At 39.8% G+C, this 19,133-nt stretch overlaps 2 protein-coding genes across 5 annotated transcripts in view; both read left to right on the top strand.

The window, feature by feature from the left end:
* The first annotated feature begins 498 nt into the window (after positions 1-498).
* On the top strand, positions 499-5,462 carry RIPPLY2 (ripply transcriptional repressor 2). The gene is made up of 4 exons (XM_032152129.2): positions 499-1,454; positions 1,637-1,715; positions 2,038-2,102; positions 5,189-5,462. Exons 1-4 carry the CDS (start codon positions 1,384-1,386, stop codon positions 5,334-5,336), a joined length of 363 nt encoding a protein of 120 aa, XP_032008020.1. The 5' UTR covers positions 499-1,383; the 3' UTR covers positions 5,337-5,462.
* Positions 1,742-19,133, top strand: part of LOC116468483 (cytochrome b5 reductase 4) — a 117,109-nt gene continuing 99,717 nt past the window's right edge. The window contains exons 1-2 of one of the 4 annotated variants that reach the window (XM_032152103.2): positions 1,742-2,000; positions 12,095-12,248. In XM_032152103.2, the coding sequence (XP_032007994.1) occupies positions 12,122-12,248 (127 nt within the window). In that variant the 5' untranslated portion in view covers positions 1,742-2,000; positions 12,095-12,121. Of the gene's footprint in view, positions 2,001-7,569; positions 7,780-8,937; positions 9,154-12,094; positions 12,249-19,133 lie in introns of those variants that run through there. The other 3 variants (XM_032152108.2, XM_032152094.2, XM_058434810.1) reach the window with 3 other exon arrangements.

The following is a 19,133-nucleotide window of genomic DNA, read 5'->3' as shown; positions in this document are numbered from 1 at the left end:
TTTTTTACGTAGCTTAAAATCTGTTGAAGGCTTACTATATGTCAGGCACTGCAAAACGCATTCTATAAGCTTTATTTTATTTAGCCTAACAATAACTGTAGGGGATGCAGACATGCATTAGGTATCTATCCTTACTGATTTTCTTATCAGAAGCAACCCAAATCTCACCTTCCTGGCAGGTAGATCATTATAGGCTCTTAGCTACTATTAATAATTAAATTATTTTCCTATGCAGTAGCTGAATGACTAGCAGAGACACTATAATTTACAATCAAGATTTTTGTCTAAAATTTTAAGAGAAAGTCCAGTTTTATTATTTAAAATATTTTGAAAAAAATTTATAACATTTATATATCATCTTTCCCTCGATGCATAACACTTTTTACAAAGTTTAGTGGTAGATAAGTGAGGGTTAACTCAAATCAGAGAAACAGGGGTGCAGACGTTTGATTAACTTGTCTCATATCATAACTTTTCAAGATTTCATTATCATGCCACAACACTGCCCTCAAAAAACAGTTTTCTAATTACCACTGAAGGACAAAATACCAAGTAGTGACAGAGGTGTATAGACGAACTCAAAAGTTATTGTAGGAGGATACTGATAAAACATTGGGGAAAATCACAAAAGACACGAGAAGATAATTTAGAGCTATATGCCCAAATCACATGACTCCAGTCTCTGGCTCTCTTAGCCAGAACAGCGAATCTTTTACAATTTACCTCTTGTTGCCAATATTTTTCTATTATCTTCAAATAACAACAGGCTGGAGTATAAACCTAGTTTATCAATACATTTTTTAAAAACCGACATTCCTTTCTTAAGGAGTCCATCCATTCACCCATTTTTAAAAAAATTGTTCCAGGAAGAGGAATTAAGTTTATTCCTTTGAATTCTAGTCTGCATCCCGGATTTTAGAACAGGGGATGCAGAACCAGTTGATTTGCCCCAGGCCAAGTCCTGAGTCTCCAGCGATTCAAGCAATTAACCAGTCACTTGGCCTTTTTGCAGAAATACACAAAACGTGTAGACTCGCTTAATTCCATCTCCTCCTGGCCTCTTCACATGGAAATTGGCTGCTCAGGCGAATGTTGTTTTTCACCGCAGCCATGTGTCGAAGGGCGATTAACATTCGCTGGACAAAACCCTGTCCCGGGCCATTTGGGGGTTGCACGCGTTCACACCCGGGGCTCAGCCCTGTGCGCCTTCACGCGCAGCCTTTTTGTTTATGCGGCTAGCAGGGGAGAGGGGCGGAGAGGCAGCGAACCTCTCAATGTGCAGCAGGCCTCCAGGACTATATAAAGCTCGGGTCTCGGACCTACTGGAACCGGCCAAGGTTGCCCGCGAGCTGGCAGCGGCCTTCCGCCCAGCTCTGCGGCGTCATGGAGACAGCAGGAGGCGCGGAGGGCACGGCCACCGACGGCCCCACGCGGCGCGCGGGCGCGGACTCCGGGTAGGCTTCTGGGCGCTGCTCTGCGCCTCCCAGCTTCCCCCGTCTCTCCCGCCTGCGCCTCCCCAGCTCCTCCCCTCCAACTCTCCATCCCCCACTCCCCGGTGCCAGCGCTCGGCTTCGGTGGATTCTCCCGGGTCTGGGCTCACGTCTCCTCTGCGCGCCTTGCGCTCCCCATCCCGCAGACACGCAGGCTTCTGGAGGCCCTGGGTGGACGGCGGAGGCGAGAAAGAAGAGGAGACGCCGAACCACGCCGCGGAGGCGGTGAGTGAGCCACGCGTCTCAGGCCGCGCCTCCCAAGGGTGCAAAAGATCGACCAGGGCTCTCGGGACGCAGGGCCTGAGAGAGACATGCGGGACACCGGTCCTGCCTCTCGCTTAACATCCCGCCTGCCAGTGGCCATAAAGGTGCCGACGCGGCGGATGTGTCCTCTGGAGCAGTGGGCCACAGGCACCCAGCCGGGAGCGAGGCTGCTGAGAGCCCTGGGGTTCCATTCCCAGCGGGCACGAGGAGCACTGGGTCGTGCACGTTTCCACTTTCTAGAAGGAGGTGGGTGATAACTGGATTCACTTCCTTTCCTCTCCAGATGCCCGATGGCCCTGGAATGACCGCAGCCTCAGGAAAGCTTTCCCAATTCAGGCACCCAGTCAGGTGAGTGACAGGCCTCGCCGAAGGTCTCCCGCTCCTCCATCCCCAGGGAGGAGCCAGGGGCATCGCGCAGCCCAGCTCCGCAGCTGGTCCTGCAGTCTCTCTCTCTCTCTCTCTCTGAAAATCTGGCTTCAAGGTTACTTATCTTCTCACTCATCAAATTGAAAAAGGTAGGGGCTCACGGTCTCATGTAAAGGGACTATTGATCAATATATACTCAGTGAACTTGATGAATATATTATGAAGAGGGAAAGGGGATGATACGGTAAAAGAGCGGTGACATCTTGTGCTGGCAAAACAGTTTTTGTTTTTAAATCCTTAAGGGTTCGAATGAAATTGACTTCACATCAGGCAGAGTGTGTATGCTGCTTTTGTCTTACAATCTGGAAGGAAGAATGGGATTAACAGTTACAGTCTTACAGCAAGTCAAGTTTGCCGAGTAGGAAAAAATAGACATGTAATGAAAATCCTAAAGATTACTGAGGATGGTTATAGAAAGGGTCAAAAGTTATTTAACATGCGGAGCTAGTTTATTGTTCCTAGCCACAGGAAGTCAGCCTTTATCTAAGATTCTGTGTCACTTTTATTCAGGTGAAATGTTAATAATTCTGCAGTTTTCCTGCCTCCGAGAGCTGTTAAATGCAGAGCTGAATGATGTTTGTAAAGTGCCCGTGGTCATAAATAGCACATAGAAGTCATTACATCTAATTTCCTACCATGTACTAGCACTGGTGAAGGACACAGGAGAAAGTAGTCACAGCACATGGCAAGTGTTGTAATGGAGTTTAGTTTGGTTAGTTTTATAAGTATGGGCAAGGCACGAAGTGCCTAAATCTGTCAGTGGTAGGGGAAAGGGTCAGGGAAGTGTATAAGTTGTGGTTACCTGGTTGAGTCTTGGAAAAGTTAGTCAGATGAATGGGAAGTGGGAGCAAAATAAATAGCATTGGAAAAGAGAAGCAGGGTCATGAAACGGTGTGGCTCCTTGTGGGAACTCCAAGGAGTTTAGGTGTGTGAAGTTGTGGTCATTTTAGGGTAATCAGAGGCCAAATCTTGCACACTCTCGTACAGTTTTGTCCTGATACTGTATGTAGTGTTGGGAACCCATGGGCTTTATTCCGAAGGTAGTCTTGGGGGTTATATGTTAAATAGGCTTAGTCAGGACATCAAAAGTAAAACTGGAAGTTCTGCAATTTTTCAGGTAAGAAATAATGATGAGCCATTGTAAGATGGTGGAAGTGAGGGTGAGACTGGGTGAATCTAGGAAATACTTGGATGACAAAGTAGATTAGGCTTTATAATGTATTGGATATGGTAGATGAAGAAGAGGTAAAAGGCCAGAATGGTTCCTAAGTTTGTGGCTGGTGAGCAGGTGAATGCTGTACTAAAAGAATGTAAATTAGGGCCGAAAACAGATTTGGGAGGTGAGACCATGAGTCAAGTTTTCCACTTATCATATTTAATGTGCCTGTGGGGCATCCAAAGAGTGATATCCTGTAGAGAGCTGCATACGTAAGTTAGGGGCCCAGAGTCAAGATCTTAAGTGGAAATACAGACTTGGGAGTCCATGGTAAATGTAGGGTGGGGAAATCATGACAGTGGGCCAGGTCATCCTAGTTTGCTTAGAGGGAGGGCTGATGTTCTCAATGAAAACCTGAGGGAAGGCCAGCATCTAACCAGTACACAGAGAAAGAGAGGTCCACATAGGAGACTGAGAAGAATCAGAACAGGAAGAAACTCAGAAAAGTATGTGGGCCCTGGGAGAAAAATGGCCCACAGTGAGAAATTCTGGAGAGTATCATAATGACTAAACAGCATTCTTCGGGTTTGCCAGTTCCAGTTACCGTACCTTAGGAAATAAATTGTTTCTTATATAAGAAATTGCTTTCTTTTCTGAAGTACGGTTACAATTTAATTGTGCTTCTCTTATATTTTATTTTTATTCATTTATATCTTGACTAATGTAGTGTGTTTTATTCTTTTTATTCAGCTGTCAACTTTTTGAGGGTAGGGACCATGATTTATTCATCTTTAAATTGTGAATTATGTTGAAACAAGGGATCACTAAAATATGTATTGAATGACTGAATAATTGATAGTTACTTGTTTAAGCATCAAAAATAGAAACTTTTTTGTGATTTTTGCTGGAAACATTTATAAACTGCATTGTTTGTTTTTCTGCCTTTTAAAGTGAAGCATACTGAACATAATGTAATCTTCCATTTGTTGGAATGACTCCATTGTATGGATATATGGGCTGTTTACCCTACACTAAAATGACTGCACTGTACTTGGTGATTCAGCCTTATCTCTCCTCTTTCTTTTCCTTGATGAAGACCAGAAGGCAAGATTAGTATTTGTCAGATTTTTGAAATTCTGAGGTAATCATACTTACATGCCAGTTATTTGTATAAAACATATATAATTTCTCAATATTTCATATGATATTCACAAATTTAGTTGGATGGGGAGAAGACAGGCAGATAGAATCAAAGTTGAGGTCAGAAGTAGTCTTTCTATGCCTCAAGTTGTGAGTCCATAGACAAAAATTTTAAAATACTGGTTTTTATACATTTTTAAACTTACATTGTCTACTTCTATAAGAGTTAAATCTGTGAGTTTTAAGTAAGATAATAGGTGATTTCCACCTTTTTGTAAGGTGCATATTTTGTCATCTTTATAAAGCTGGCTATCATTAAAGTTTTTAATGTAGTGGTAGAACTCAATTCATTTTTTCCAAAGGAATTTAGAAACTGGAAGACAAATCTTCTATATATTATAAGAATAAATATATCCATAATGTACAAAGTAAGGTAAACATTGATCTTTTGCTTATCCAGGGTTTAGTGTGAATTTGTTTGATCCAATTTACAGCTTCAATAAAGGTTTAAAATAATCAAACAGTTATTGATACTTGGGCAAGTAGATTCCATGAAAGCTGTGATAGTAGCATATTTTAACTCTATATCTTAAGGCTATATCCAAATGTATAAGTCAATTGTTAAATATATGGAGCTCTTGAAATTTGACCATTTCATGAGTTTAAAGATTCTGAATGTGAAAAAATAAAACATGTTGTCTGCTTCTTTCAGACTATTTTGGCCAAAATCAAAATGTTATGATTACTTATATCAAGAAGCAGAAGCTCTTCTGAAAAATTTTCCAATTCAAGCCACAATTTCATTTTATGAAGATTCTGATAGCGAAGATGAAATTGAGGAGCTGACCTGTGAAAATTAATCTGATTAGCTACTTTTGATTATATCCAAAGCTCGTAGGGTTTAAATTTAGTGTACAAATGTATCATAATTATTTTAAACTAATTTATTTGTATATAAGTTATTAATAAAATGAAATATTTTGTAATTATTCTGGTATTTGGCCTTTTCTTTATCCCTACACTAGAATTGAATGTTGGAATCTAAAACAGGTGCCATCTACAAATGTCTTGATTGTATTATAAATATTTGGGGCTTACAAAGAATAAATTTTTCTCTTTGTTAAATTGCAAATTTATATTTAGTTATAATTTTGCAAAGAATGACAGTATTTAATTCTCAAGACTGAATGTTTTAACATCTGCTATTTCCTACTGATGCCAGTTGGATGTTGTAGTTACAGATTAATATTATCTTATTAGATAATGAAGAAAATAGCCTTATGTTAGAAATCACTCATTTATTAGTAAACGTTTCTTAGCAGATGGAGAAAAACACATTAAATCATTACCTCTAATTGAAAAAGGGAATCAATCTTAGGGCTTTTAAGTTATAGATATTTTAAATAAATGATGAGCAAAGTAACTCTTATTTTAATACTCCTCTTCAGTCCTTAAATCCAGTAGTAAAATAGTATGGATGTTTAATACTTAATGTACTACATTGAGGGATCCCTAGAATTAAAACAAAACGTTTAAATTTGAGTGATTGATATGGAGTCTAAAAAAGTGGGGTCTAAAGGCCAGAAGTTGATAGTATCTTCCATTTCTGTACAAAGGGGAGCTAAGAAATTTGGAAGGTATGGAACATTCTTCAACAATATTAACTTTTCCTTGCTCTGGTTCTCTGCTTTTGATCTTCTTATCTAAACGTTTTCTCATGAGAAGTGAAATAAATCTCAGTGGTTAGTTTTTCTTATGTAGACTCTAGAAGAATATGTCATCATTTAATGAGAGAGAACACAGAAGCAATTTGCAAGGTCAAAGTAATACAGTTAATTATAGTCATGAGGTTCTTAGCTCAAATTCAGTCTTCTCATAATAAGCATTTCAATTGCAAATAAAAATGATAGAGGTGAATGTCATAGGTGGCTACCTTTTTTGAATGGCCACATATAGTCACACACTTTTTCTTCTGATTCTGCAAACATAGCCTTGATTTTTTAGGCACTTTAAGAACTAAGTAGTTAAACAGAGAAAGTTTAAAGCATGACAATATGTTCAGAGTTAGGAAAAGTTGGTAATTAAAGGAGGATGGGGAGGATTATTTAGAACTGTTTCTTCTCCTGAAAACTTTCTCCCTTATTGGATTCTACTCTCAAGATCTATGTGTTCCCCAAGGGACACAAAACAATCAAACAAACAAAAAACATCAGATTTTGAGCATTAGAGCCTGGTGTTTACCTGCACAGTGTTTGTCATTTTCCCATTAATATGTTGGAATAGCACAAACAGCCACTGCCACGTATTCAGTACCTAATATTAACCAGGCACTGCAGTATGTAGTTTACATACGATCCTTTAATCTTTAATAAACCCATTATGCAGATGGAGAAAATGAGACTTTGAGATACTAAAGTAACTTGCATAAGACGGCTCAGTCATTAAGTGCAGGGATGGCATGCAAACCAAATCTGACTTTTAAACGTTGCTTCATCACCACGGCTGGAGGTGAGCTGCATCAGTACACGATTCCCAGGGAAGACAGGAAGTTACATAAGGAGGGAGAATTTGTGAGTGGGTGAATAGAGCAGAAGGAGACTTTACTAACGTCTTTCGCGCATTCATTAGCCCTCAGCATGCTTAAAGTTGAGGTTTAAGGATGCTTAAAGGTGAGGTTTTCTTCTTACCCCGCAGTAGTGGCTGTTGACATTTGATATTTTTGCTCTTGAAGGTGTGAGATGCTCTTTCCAGTACAGCCTAGTGCCTTACAGGAAAGAATTTCAGAGAAACTAAAATTCGTTTTAGTCCATATTTCCAGTAGTGTGTTTTAGTCCATATTTCCAGTAGTGTGATGGTACTGCTTCACAATGAACAGACATTACTGTTCCGGGTTAACAAGACTAAGAATTTGTTCCCAGATTCGGTCAGCACCAAGGCCAAGGAACAGCTTCACTCTCTCATCTTTCCACGGAATAGCTGTCACCTTGCTCCGGTGCTGAAGTTCGGGACGCGGAACTAGCTGAGCATGCGTACTTCCTCCCTGCCGGCCCTCCCTCCGTCCCGTTGGCTCCGCCCACCGCGGACGTGTTGCGTCAGAACGCGTCTCACCCCTGGCGACCCCGGAAGTGGGTCGGGGGCTTGGCCTCTGCCCGGCCACAGAGCCGGAGCTGGAGGTGCTATCCCGTCCGGCGGCGATCCCCGGGCAGGGCCCGGGGCCGGGGTTTGAAGATGCTGAACGTCCCTTCCCAGTCTTTCCCGGCCCCCAGGTCGCAGCAGCGTGTCGCCTCCGGGGGGCGTAGCAAGGTAAGCGGGTGGCTCCGTGAGTCTCTCCCGTCGCTGCGTTTCGAGCTTTGGCAGCGTGTTCTCTTCTTCCGCCCCAACTCCCAGCTCCTGCTCCCCTCTCTGAGCTGTCGTTCCCTGCTGTCCTTGCCTGAAACCTCTTTCTGATTCCACTCTGTCTACAGTCCCTAAACTCTCCTTACCTCCCTCCCTTTCCCCCAGTAGCCCCTCTTCTTTCTGGTCCTTCATCCCGCTCTGTCCGTTCCCTTCCTCCAAGTCCTTTCCCGCGATTTAAATTTATATGACAGAGCCAGGCACTGTGCTTGCGGTATTGTAGGCGCTCGGTATCAGCCTCCTTCCCTCAACCTCATCTCCTCCCTGGTCTTTTGTTCTTCACTGCCTGAAGGGGTTGTACCACATCACTCAATGTGGGTTCCCTCGCAGGAGGGAAAGGCTCGGCGGTGGCGACAGTGACCGTCGGTGCAAGGATGGGGACTTCTGGCGCTGGGGAGCTAGGTCAGGTTTACAGACACTATCCATGTCGCACTGCCTTTCTTTCTTCCCCTGGTACCTGATTGTTTTGTTATTGCCTTTTCTACTAGTATCACTTGCTAACTTCGAAGCAAATATAATACTCTGGAGTTTTTGTTGAGCACAGTTGCTGTTAGCAACAGGTGGAATACTGTACGGATATATTTCATATTTGCAAAATGCAATAAAAATTGTGTTCTTTGTTCTTTTGCGAGTGTTGTTTGTTCCTATTTGTTAGTTCCTCATTCTGTAACCATATCTTTGTCTTTCGTTTGTGACACTTCCACTTACTTGGGCCACTCGGTTAACTCTTGAGTCTTAGCATCATGTGGAACCCTTAATCGATTTTCTTATTTTTCTCCAGTTATACCTGGCGTTCTGATTCTAGTTCAGAATGAATATAGGTTCAGGGATCTGTAGTTTTCATTAGCTTTCCAGAGATTTCTTAAGTACTTACGGGTGGCCGTGTATATTCTCAGTGCTTTACATGTATTAACTTTGATCTTCACAATTATCCTGTGAAGTGAAAGCTTTTATTGTCTCTTTCACAGAAAAGGAAACTGGCTAAGAAATGTTGCCCTAAATTGTGTAGGCTTGTGTTGTGGTTCTGTTGTGAAATTTCATTTACTGATTGATATATCAATCATCTAGCCATCCAATCATGTATATTTTTCTCACTGGTTTTTGACCTATTTCTTGAAGCTAAATACTTGACTGAATAACATAGTCTTTCCAGAGAGAATCTCTGAATTAGAATATGAGTTGCTGCCCTTCTTTGTTAAAAATACCAGCTGTGTTCTTAGCATCCATTTAAAGGAGAAAACTTAGAAGCAAAGACAAAAAGTCACACAGGGGGCGATGGCAAAGGTGAGTCTTTGGTCCAAAAAGAGAACAAAATAAGATTATTTGTGCAATTCTAAGGAAAACTCAGACTCCACTCTTTTTCCTCTTTTCTTTGTGAAACAAGATGATGCTGAGAATGTAAAAACTGAGTCAGGTTTGGATGAAATGGGTAGAGGTTGAGAAAATAGAACCTAGTTGGGAAGGTTGTATATTATACAAAAGGTTCTCAAATAGTGTTGTTTCATTCAACAGCATTTAGTTATAATATTGATGAGAAAAAAAAATTCGTTTCGGCCGGAGCCACTGTCTTTGGAGTTTGCACGCTCTGTGTCTGCGTGGGTGTTCTCTGGGTACTCTGGTTTCCTGCTGCAGTCCAAAGACATGCAAGTTAGGTTAATTGGTGTGTCTAAATGGTCCCAGTCTGCGTGAATATTGGGTGTGTATGAGTGTGCCTTGCCATAGGGTGGCATCCTGTCCGGGGTCGGTTCCTGCCTTGTGCCCTCAGCTACTGGGATAGGCTCTGACTACCAGTGACATTGAACTGGAATACTTGGGTAAATAATTATCTTACTTGTTTTTTAATTAATCTTTCTTAAATGTATATATAGCTAACATTTCTTTCAGTGTTTAATATTAGAAGTATTTTGGTCTTTATTTAGAAGTCTGGTGATGTTTTTGTGACCAGAAATATGCTGCAGGAACTTTTGTTTATGTCAATTAACCCACGGTAAATTAGTTTCGTTGTACATAGTTTAGTTTCCAAGCACCTAGTGACCAGCTTAAGTGAAGACTTATTGTAATTTTTTAAAGGCACAGATTTTGAAGTGAGAAAGACCTAGATTCTTTTACCATATCTGCCAGTTAATCTCTTTGAGTCTGTTTCCTCAGATGTAAATGAGAATAACAGTACCCATTTTATAGGATTGTTCATAGGATTCGATGAGATAATGTTTCTCTTAGCACAGCCTTGGTAAGCACCCAGTAAATGCTACTTGTCCTGAGGCTTTTATTTAGATCTCACAGACTTGAGTGTGACACAGAATATGCACTCAACATATGATACTTATTGTTTCTATTAATACTAGTAAACTTACTGAGAACCTACCATATGCTGGAGTTTGTGGTCTCTGATTTCAAGGTGTTTAGTCTCATAGGTTGCATGAAGTAGTGAACATTCAGTTATAATGTCACAAGTACTACAACAGGGTGTTATGACCACTAAGGAGTTGAGGATCAGAGAAGCCTTCCAGAGGAATTAATGGGAGTTAAAGTGAGGTTGATCCATGCGGGGAAAGCAACACTACCATAAGCAAGTACTTGACAGCAATAAAGGAATCAAATAATCAGTTTCCATTTGGCTAAAGTATATAATGGAAAGGAGCAAAAGTTAGAACATGGAGCTAGTACGGTCAACTGTGACCTGATTGTGAAGACCTGGTAAATCCCTAGGAAATTTAGATACGTTGTTATAAGGTGACCTGAGGAGCCACTGAAGGAGGGAGAGCCTGTGATTAGATTTGCATTTCCGAAAGATTGCTTTAACTCTCCTGTGGATTATGGAATGGAGAGAGGTGAGTGATTTTAGTTTGGGATGGGAAAGGTCATTTTCTCACACTTCGTTTATTGGGATCAAGAGACCTAGAGTTTCAGTGATAGCCAAAATGGAATGATGTAGATTGATAGGATGGAATGTGAAAGGCACCACAGACCTAATAACTTGGTTACTTTGGGAGTAAAAGGATGTCTAAAATAGGTATGATTCAGGAAAGTGAGATATGTAAACATCCTTGAATGTGTCTGCTTTTACATTAAACATTCTTCTGTTACTACGTTACAAATTAGTGAGACAAGCTTAGTTCCATAGAGATATCTTGAAACTGTTCTGGTCAAAGTACTAAAAATACTTCTCATCTGAAAACTTTGAAAATGTGTTTTATAAAACAAAACAAAATAAAAACCCAAACCATCCTGTTACCAAGTTCCCTAGGCAAGGGTTGGCAATTTTTTTTCTGCAAAGGGCCAGATGGTATTTTTGGCTTTGAGAGCCTGATAAGGTTTCAGGCTCTTCACCACCACATGTGAAGATGATTCTTTGCTCAAGGGCTGTATAGAAACAGGTGCAGGCCATAGTTTGCCACCCCTTCCCTACAGTGTTACAAGTTTTATTTTCCATTATTTGATAAACTTTGTTACTCAATGGATTCTTAGATAAGATTGCTAGCTAATGATTTCTCATAGTCTGTTTATCTTGACAGTCCAGAAAATCAACTATAGTTAATTGTCTCTTTACCTTTTCTTCTGTCAAATTTCTTTTGATTTTTAAGGTGAAGAAATTTTGGTCCAAACTGGTGACTGTAACATATTAATGTCAGAGCCGGGACCAGAACCTCTCTTCTAGTTTCTGGTTCAATACCATTCCTGTTATATGGTCAGCCCTGTGTTGCCCTGGGTTCCGCGTCCAAGGACTCAACCAACTTTGGATCAAAAATATTTGGGGAAAAAAATTAAAAATAACAATACAACAGTAAAAAAATAAGAATTATAAAACAATACAATACAACAACCATTTACATGGCATTTACATTGCGTTAGGTATTATTCGTAATCTAGAGATTATTTAAAGTATATGGGAGGATGTTCATAGGTTGTATGTCAGTACTTTGCTATTTTATATGAGACACTTGAGCATCCTGGATTTTGGTATAGGGTAGGGGGAAGTCCTGGGACCAGTCCCCCACGAATACTGATGGACTACTGTACTGTGACATCAATATGGTGAAAATTTGTGTGGTAGAATTTCTAAGCCCTGCCTTTTATAATTCAAATATAGCATAAACAATGTTGACAGCCTCTTAAAGCTGTAAAAGGATTTATAGAATTGTTAGATTTGAGTTTTATTATCTTTTAAAATGGAATTAAAAGTAATGAAGAAGCTAGATTTAATTCTTCCTTTTTCCATTTTTAGGTACCTTTAAAACAGGGCAGAAGCCTTATGGATTGGATTCGACTGACCAAAAGTGGAAAGGATCTAACGGGATTAAAAGGCAGGTTAATTGAAGTAACTGAAGAAGAACTTAAGAAACACAACAAAAAAGATGATTGTTGGATATGCATAAGAGGTAGGTGGTATTTATTAAGTCCTTCAAAAAATGTTGCCTGAACTTTCCAATTATGATGTTATATAACCTCATAGTCATGTTATTTTAAACAATTGACAATTATTTAACAAAAATCTGCCTTGTGCTTGACAATAACTTATATAATTCTGACTTTGGATAGTATTTCTTCCTTAAGTAACCATTATATTCTGATGCAGAAAACAGTGAACTTCTGATGAGAAAGTTTTTCTTGCTTCCTTTTACTGCATTTCTTTTGAAAGGAAACAAGCATTTGCCAGACAATATAGTACAAAATTATTTGGTAAAATCCGGTTTATATAGCAATAACTTTCTGTCTCAGAGCCTTATAACAGAATTCTGTTGGAAAAAAAATCTCTGAGAATCTAAAGTAAACCTGAAAGTCCTGCATTAAAGCCAAATCTTCAGTTTTCACTTGCAGCAATTTTCATTACATGGTATAGGTTTCTTAGCAATATTAGTTACTTGATTTTGTTTAGCTCAGAGTGCATTAGAAACTCCAAATTAGATATAAATGTATTGGACGAGGTGAGCAGACAGACAAGAAGGTAGCTGATAAAAGCTGACTTTGTGGTAGCCAACAACCTGACATCTAGTAGGGGAACAAAAATAAAAACGAAAGGCATCCAGCTATACCATGAGGCTCCATACATGGTTAACTGTGTTTACCATCTGTTTAGAGAGGAAGGGAAATATATCATTTTTGTTATTAATGCAATTGTAATTTTATCATTGTGTAATTTTGGTTTGTTGTCAGTTATCCTGACTACACTATAACCTATATGAGGGCAGGGACATTGTCGGTCTTACTGCTCTGTCCTTAGTGGCTGGCACATAGAGGCCATTGACTTGTATTTGTTCAATGAGTGTAACACTTACTTTTAAGAAATACGGTCACTTAAAGAGGTGTCTGGTGGTTTTCACAGTGGATTGGTGGTATCAACAGATATCAACACCAATAAATGCTGTATTAATTTCCTATGGATGCCATAACAGAGGACCACAAACTAGATGGCTTAAACAACAGAAATTTGTCTCATAGTTTTGATGGCTAGAAGTCTGTGATTAGGGTGTCAGCAGGGTTGGTTCCTTCTGAGGACTGAGTAACAATTTGTTCCATGCCTCTCACCTAGCTTCTGGTGGTTTGCTGGCAATCTTTGGAGTTCCTTGGCTTATAGAACATTACCCTAATATCTGACTTCATCTTCACATGGCATATTCCCTATGTGCTTGTCTGTGGTCAGATTTTCTGTTTTTATGTGGACACTAGTCACTCAATTAGGGACCTCCCCTACTTCAGTATGACCTCATCTAATTTTGCATCTGTAACAACCCTATATCCGAATAAGGTCATATTCTGAGCTACTGATGGTTAGGACTTCAACCTATGAATCTGGGAGTGGACACAGTTCAACCCATAACAGACACAATTAGAGTGTGAAATTTTCAGTGGCAAAGGGTATGGAAACTCCCAGCAGGTGATGACATAGTTTGTATTGAGACATAACAGGTGTTCAGCTCCCCAAAATTCTTCAGAGACATACAAATGTGAATGGTACCAGCAATCTGGAATGAGGATTCTGGCAGGTGCAAAAAGATCCTTTTGACATTTTATAGGGTTTTTGCCACCCTCTTTATCCTTCCTTCATGCTCCCTACCTGTTTACCAGCTGCAAATAACTGGTACAAAATGACTTCCCCATTGTGCCTGAGTGTTTTCTGCTAGATAGGGTGAAGTCAAGATTAGTTTCCCAAGAACACCTTTCAGCTGGCCCAGGCTGCAGGCATGCCTGAGTTCTGCTTCTGCACTAGGAAATCACTTCTTCAGAAAACCCGATTATGTGAACCCTTCATATCCTAGTGATATTAGATAATAGAGGCATTATTAGAATCGTTAGACTTTATTATTCATATGATGTATTGATGGGGACAAGGGACTGGATTGCTGTGTTTGAAAAGTAATACAGGTTGAGTATCCCTTATCCAAAATGCTTGGGATCGGAAGTATTTTGAATTTGGGATTTTTTCAAATTTTGGAATATTTGCGGTATATACTTACTGGTTGAGCATCCCAAATCCAAAGACCGGAAATTTAAAATGCTCCATTGAGTGTTTCTATTAAATATATTGAAGCTCAAAAAGTTTCAGATTTTGGAGCATTTCAGATTTATGAATTTGGGATACTTAACCTCTACACTGCTCCCGGTTCCATATCCCTTGTAATGATTTGAATGTATAGCACCTCGTCTGGTAAGGTTGTTGATTTAATCATGATTTTTTTTTTTTTTTTTTTTTAAAGGAGACAGGATCTCGCTTTGTCCCCTAGGCTGGAGTGCAGTGGCTCGATCTTGGCTCACTGCATCCTTGACCTCCTGGGCTCAAGTAATCCTCCTGCTTCACCCTCCTAAGTAGCTAGGATGACAAGTGTGCACCACCATGCCCAGCTATTTATTTTTTATATTTTTCTAGAGATAGGGTCTTGCTCTGTTGCCCAGGCTGGTCTTGAATTCCAGGTCTCAAGCAGTCCTTCTGCCTCAGCCTCCCAAAGTGCTGGGATTACAGGCATGAACTACCATAACTGGCCATGAATTTTTTAGAGGTTTCTGCTGGGGAACATGTTCTACTCTATCAGTAGTAAGATGTTTTCCCCTCTTTGTAGAAATAAGATGTGTCTTTTTTAAAATCTTTTTGACAGAGTTTGGTCTTTTATTTTATCAAGAAACACCCAGTTTAGACTCTGCTGATGGAGGAAGGATAAATGACTGTTAGCCGGCAGAGTGAAGCACCTTAAGAGGGCTACAAAGTATAAGTGATATCAGACTGTTGGAAGGGAGACACATGAGTTAGGAAAATCAGGGATGCTTTTGTGGTAGAGATAAGCCTTGAAGCAGTAGACAGGATTTCAACAGGAAATGAGAAAGTGCACTCAGGTGGAAGGAAAGGACTGAACAAAGGTACAAACACAGGAAAGTTTGAGGTGTTCTGGAGCTTAGGTTAATTGTTGGAGAATTATAAGACGGAAGGCTGGAAAGGTATGTTAGGTCAGATGGTGGACAACCTTGAAAGCCAGACTGGGAAATGTGTTCCTCATATAGATGGCAGTGTGTACTCTTGAAGGGATTTGAATGTGGGGACAGTGTTATAAGAGTATGCCTTGGAAAGATTAATCTGGTGGTAGGTGTGGTGAATTGAAATGGGATAAGGAAAGCATTTATCTTCTTACAGAAGTTCGGATGATAACAAGAGGTGAACCAGGATGTTGACAAAGGTCTTGGAATAATAGGAGGAATGTGAGACAAACAGATTACTGGTAACTTCTAGCATGATCCCAATGAAACTAAAAATACATGTGTAAGGGAAATGGCTGTGCTTTTGTCAGGAGTAGGCCGAGGTGGCCTTTCTGCGCAGCATGACTCAGCGGGTTTGGAGCGCAGGCACATAACCTCGCACATTATGTAACCATGTCGTGAGCTCGTGCTTGGCTCTGAGTCACTATTGTCTGTAAAAAGTATAATTGCCATGCTTACACTGTACATACAGCTTGCTCACACCCAGTGAGAGAGAAAAGCCATGTTGAAACTATCAACGATTCCTCGAGTGTTTTTCCAGCTACCCTCCACTTGCCCATCCACTCCCCTCAGACCTCAGTTAGAACCTGACAACATGACTAAACAAAATTATCTTTTTCTTCACAGCTGTTCTAATTTAAAATATTACTGATAGCTTCTTAAAGGGGGAATGTGTGTGCCAACTTTAGTCTTGAAGGTTAGAGATAGTGTTTGGACCCAAGTTTTCATCAAAACTGTGCCACAGGGAAGCATGGTATCATAGTGCCATGTTTTTTTTTTCCTTTTTTAAAGTACTAATTCCTTCATTTTGTGACAATTGCCCCATTTTTAGAATAGGTCTGAATTGAACTGATCACAATGTGGGAGACACAATCAGTTTCTTCAGGAAATCTTAGAAAATATACAATTTGGTGTGGGTTTTTATGGCTAATATTTTGGGGACTATTTTCTTTTTTTGAATAAGTAGCAGCATTTCTGCTTCATGTTCAGGTGTGCTGAGCCTAGTCACATACCTTAAAATGATGGTATAAAAACAGCACTTGGCCGACAGTGGGTTGTAAAAAATGAGCATCAGTTTGGAATGATCTCTAAGATGTGTATCAAGTTCCTAATTTTTTCATTCAATTTTCACCATTTTCTGTAAAGTATGTAATTATTGTAATGCAGTAGTAGTTAATTGGAATGCCAAAGAAATGGGTTTGTAGGGGGATTACTGCTTTTTTAAAAAACTTGAATTTACCATTAATTCATGCTTTTATATTTTTCTCTCTTATTGTTGTTTCTCCCTCTCTTTCTCAAGAACTAAAGATTTACAAACATGTAAAGTGTTGAGCAAGTAGCTAAATCACTCATCTGAGAGTTCTGTCAAGCCTAGATCAGACTGTTTTTACTGTAATATGATATGTTTTATTGTAGTATAGTCAGTGTTAGCAATGATGCATTAAGTAGTGAAATCATCGTTTGGGCAGCAAGGTTCAGCCTTTTATCTTAGTGAGGGTGAGGGAAGTGTGGCTTGATACTCAGTAACAGTCCATTTGAATAAATGGTATTTCAAAAAAAGTTGACTACAGCCAAAGGACTAGTGTCTCCGTTGCTAAAAATTTAGCACCTTAGGTTCTCCAAATGGTATTTTAATGGATTTCACTTATTTAAAAATGAACACATTTTGCTTTCTCCTTATGCTGATTGTCATATACTAGTAAATTGAAGAGGCCTGCTTGATGCCACTGCAAAAGTGGCTTATAATTCGTCTGTATTTTTTATTTCATAACTATTTTTTAAAACTTGTGAAGTGGATCCTAAGAAGTAGTATTTAGTCCTGTTATATTTCCATTACATTTATTTAGATTTCTAGGTTCATTTACAACAAACCTTTTAAAATTTACTCATAGGATGGTAGTGTAAATTTTTGTGACTATAGTTGATCCTCATTATTCATGGACTTTATATCTGCAAGTTTACTTACTTGCTAAACTGTATTCATAACCTCAAACTCAGTACTCACAGTGCCTGTTAGTCATTCAAAGACACACACAGAGCAGTGAAAAATATCTTTGTTGCCCAACGTGCACATTCCTAGCTGAGGTTAGACAAGGCTATGTTCTGACTTCTTGTTTTCGTTCTTATACTGTAAAAAAGTGTCTTTTTGACCAGGCCCAGTGGCTCACGCCTGTAATCCCAGCACTTTGGGAGGCCAAGGCAGGCAGATCACTTGAGGTCACGAGTTCGAGAACAACCTGCCCAACATGGCAACACTCCAGCTCTACTGGAAATACAAAAAATGATCTGGGCAAGGTGGCACATATCCCAGCTACTCAGGAGGCTGAAGCAGGAGAATTGCTTGAACCCGGGAGGCAGAGGTTCCAGTCAGCCGAGATCACACCACTGCACTCCAGCCTGGGCGACAAGGGCATAACTCCATCTCAAAAAAAAAAAAAAAAAAAAAAAGTGTCTTTTTTTGAGGTCTGTTTAGTGCCATAATTTTTACATTTTTGTGTTTTTGGTTGGTTATTTTACTGTTTAAAATGGCCCCCAAGAATAGTGCTGAAGTGCTGTGGCAAGAAAGCTGTAATATGCCTTATGGAGAAAATATATGTCAGATAGGCTTCATTCAGACATGAGTTGTAGTGAGTTACAGCTGTTGGCTATGAGTTCAATGTTCATGAATCAACAATATATATGGGCTCATAGGAACCCAACTTTGTATTTTTTACTAGTAGCAATGGGTCGGTATTCGCTAATTCAGTGTTTGCAGCATACAGGAACCCAACTTTGTATTTTTTCCAAGGAGCAATGGGTCAGTATTTACTAATTCAGTGTTTGCAGCAATTTTATGGAAATGACTGCCATGAATAAGGATAACCAACTATATTTCTTTAGATTATCTTTTATTTATACTTCAGTAATGATAACGAAAGCTTTGTACTTTTTAGGTTAAATTCAGACCCACCAAAAATAGAGCTGATTTATATGTTTTTTTTTTTTTTTTTTCTCCTAGGTTTCCTTGGCTCCCTGGTGGTTCAATTCTATTTTCAGAAACTGCAGTATTATTTGTCTATAGCAGGGAAATTTTTCTGCCTGCTCTTTTAGGAGCAGTTTTTCAAATTTGGAACTAATGTTTTAATTTGTAATAGAACATATTAACCCAGTAATATACTATCTAAATAATAATGTATTATTAGTACAGTTAGTTCAACCATTCTGTAGTTTACTTTGTGTACTATCATCATTACTTTCTTGGCAGATTTTTGAACAACTCTCTTCTGCCATTTTCTTGTTTAGGTTAGATTAAAACCCACTGTATTTGAAACCTCAAACTCAGTACTCACAGTGCTTTTAGACATTCAAAGACACGCACAGAGCAGTGAAAAAATCTTTGTTGCCCAACATGCAGGTTCCTAGCTGAGGTCAAAGAAGGCAGTGTTCTGCCTTGAATACCAATCAACAATGTTCTGCCTTGAAGAAAATCAACATTATTTTAGTGGTACATTTCCCTTCATTCATGGTTTGCTTTTTTTTTTTTTTTTGAGATGGAGTTTCACTCTTGTCACCCAGGCTGGAGTGCAATGGCGCGATCTCGGCTCACTGCAACCTCCGTCTCCCGGGTTCAAGCGATTCTCCTGCCTCAGCCTCTTGAGTAGCTGGGATTATAGGCGCCTGCCACCATGCCTGGCTAATTTTTTTGTATTTTTAGTAAGAGACGGGGGTTTCACCATGTTGGCCAGGCTGGTCTGGAACTCCTGACCTCAGGTGATCCACAGCCTTGGCCTCCCAGACTGCTGGGATTACAGGTGTGAGCC

Source organism: Hylobates moloch, unplaced genomic scaffold (assembly GCF_009828535.3).
Source record: "Hylobates moloch isolate HMO894 unplaced genomic scaffold, HMol_V3 SCAFFOLD_2, whole genome shotgun sequence".
In the NCBI taxonomy this organism is placed as follows: domain Eukaryota; kingdom Metazoa; phylum Chordata; class Mammalia; order Primates; family Hylobatidae; genus Hylobates; species Hylobates moloch.
The sequence above is the reverse complement of the archived record's forward strand: the minus strand, read 5'-3'. Positions and strand labels throughout refer to the sequence as shown.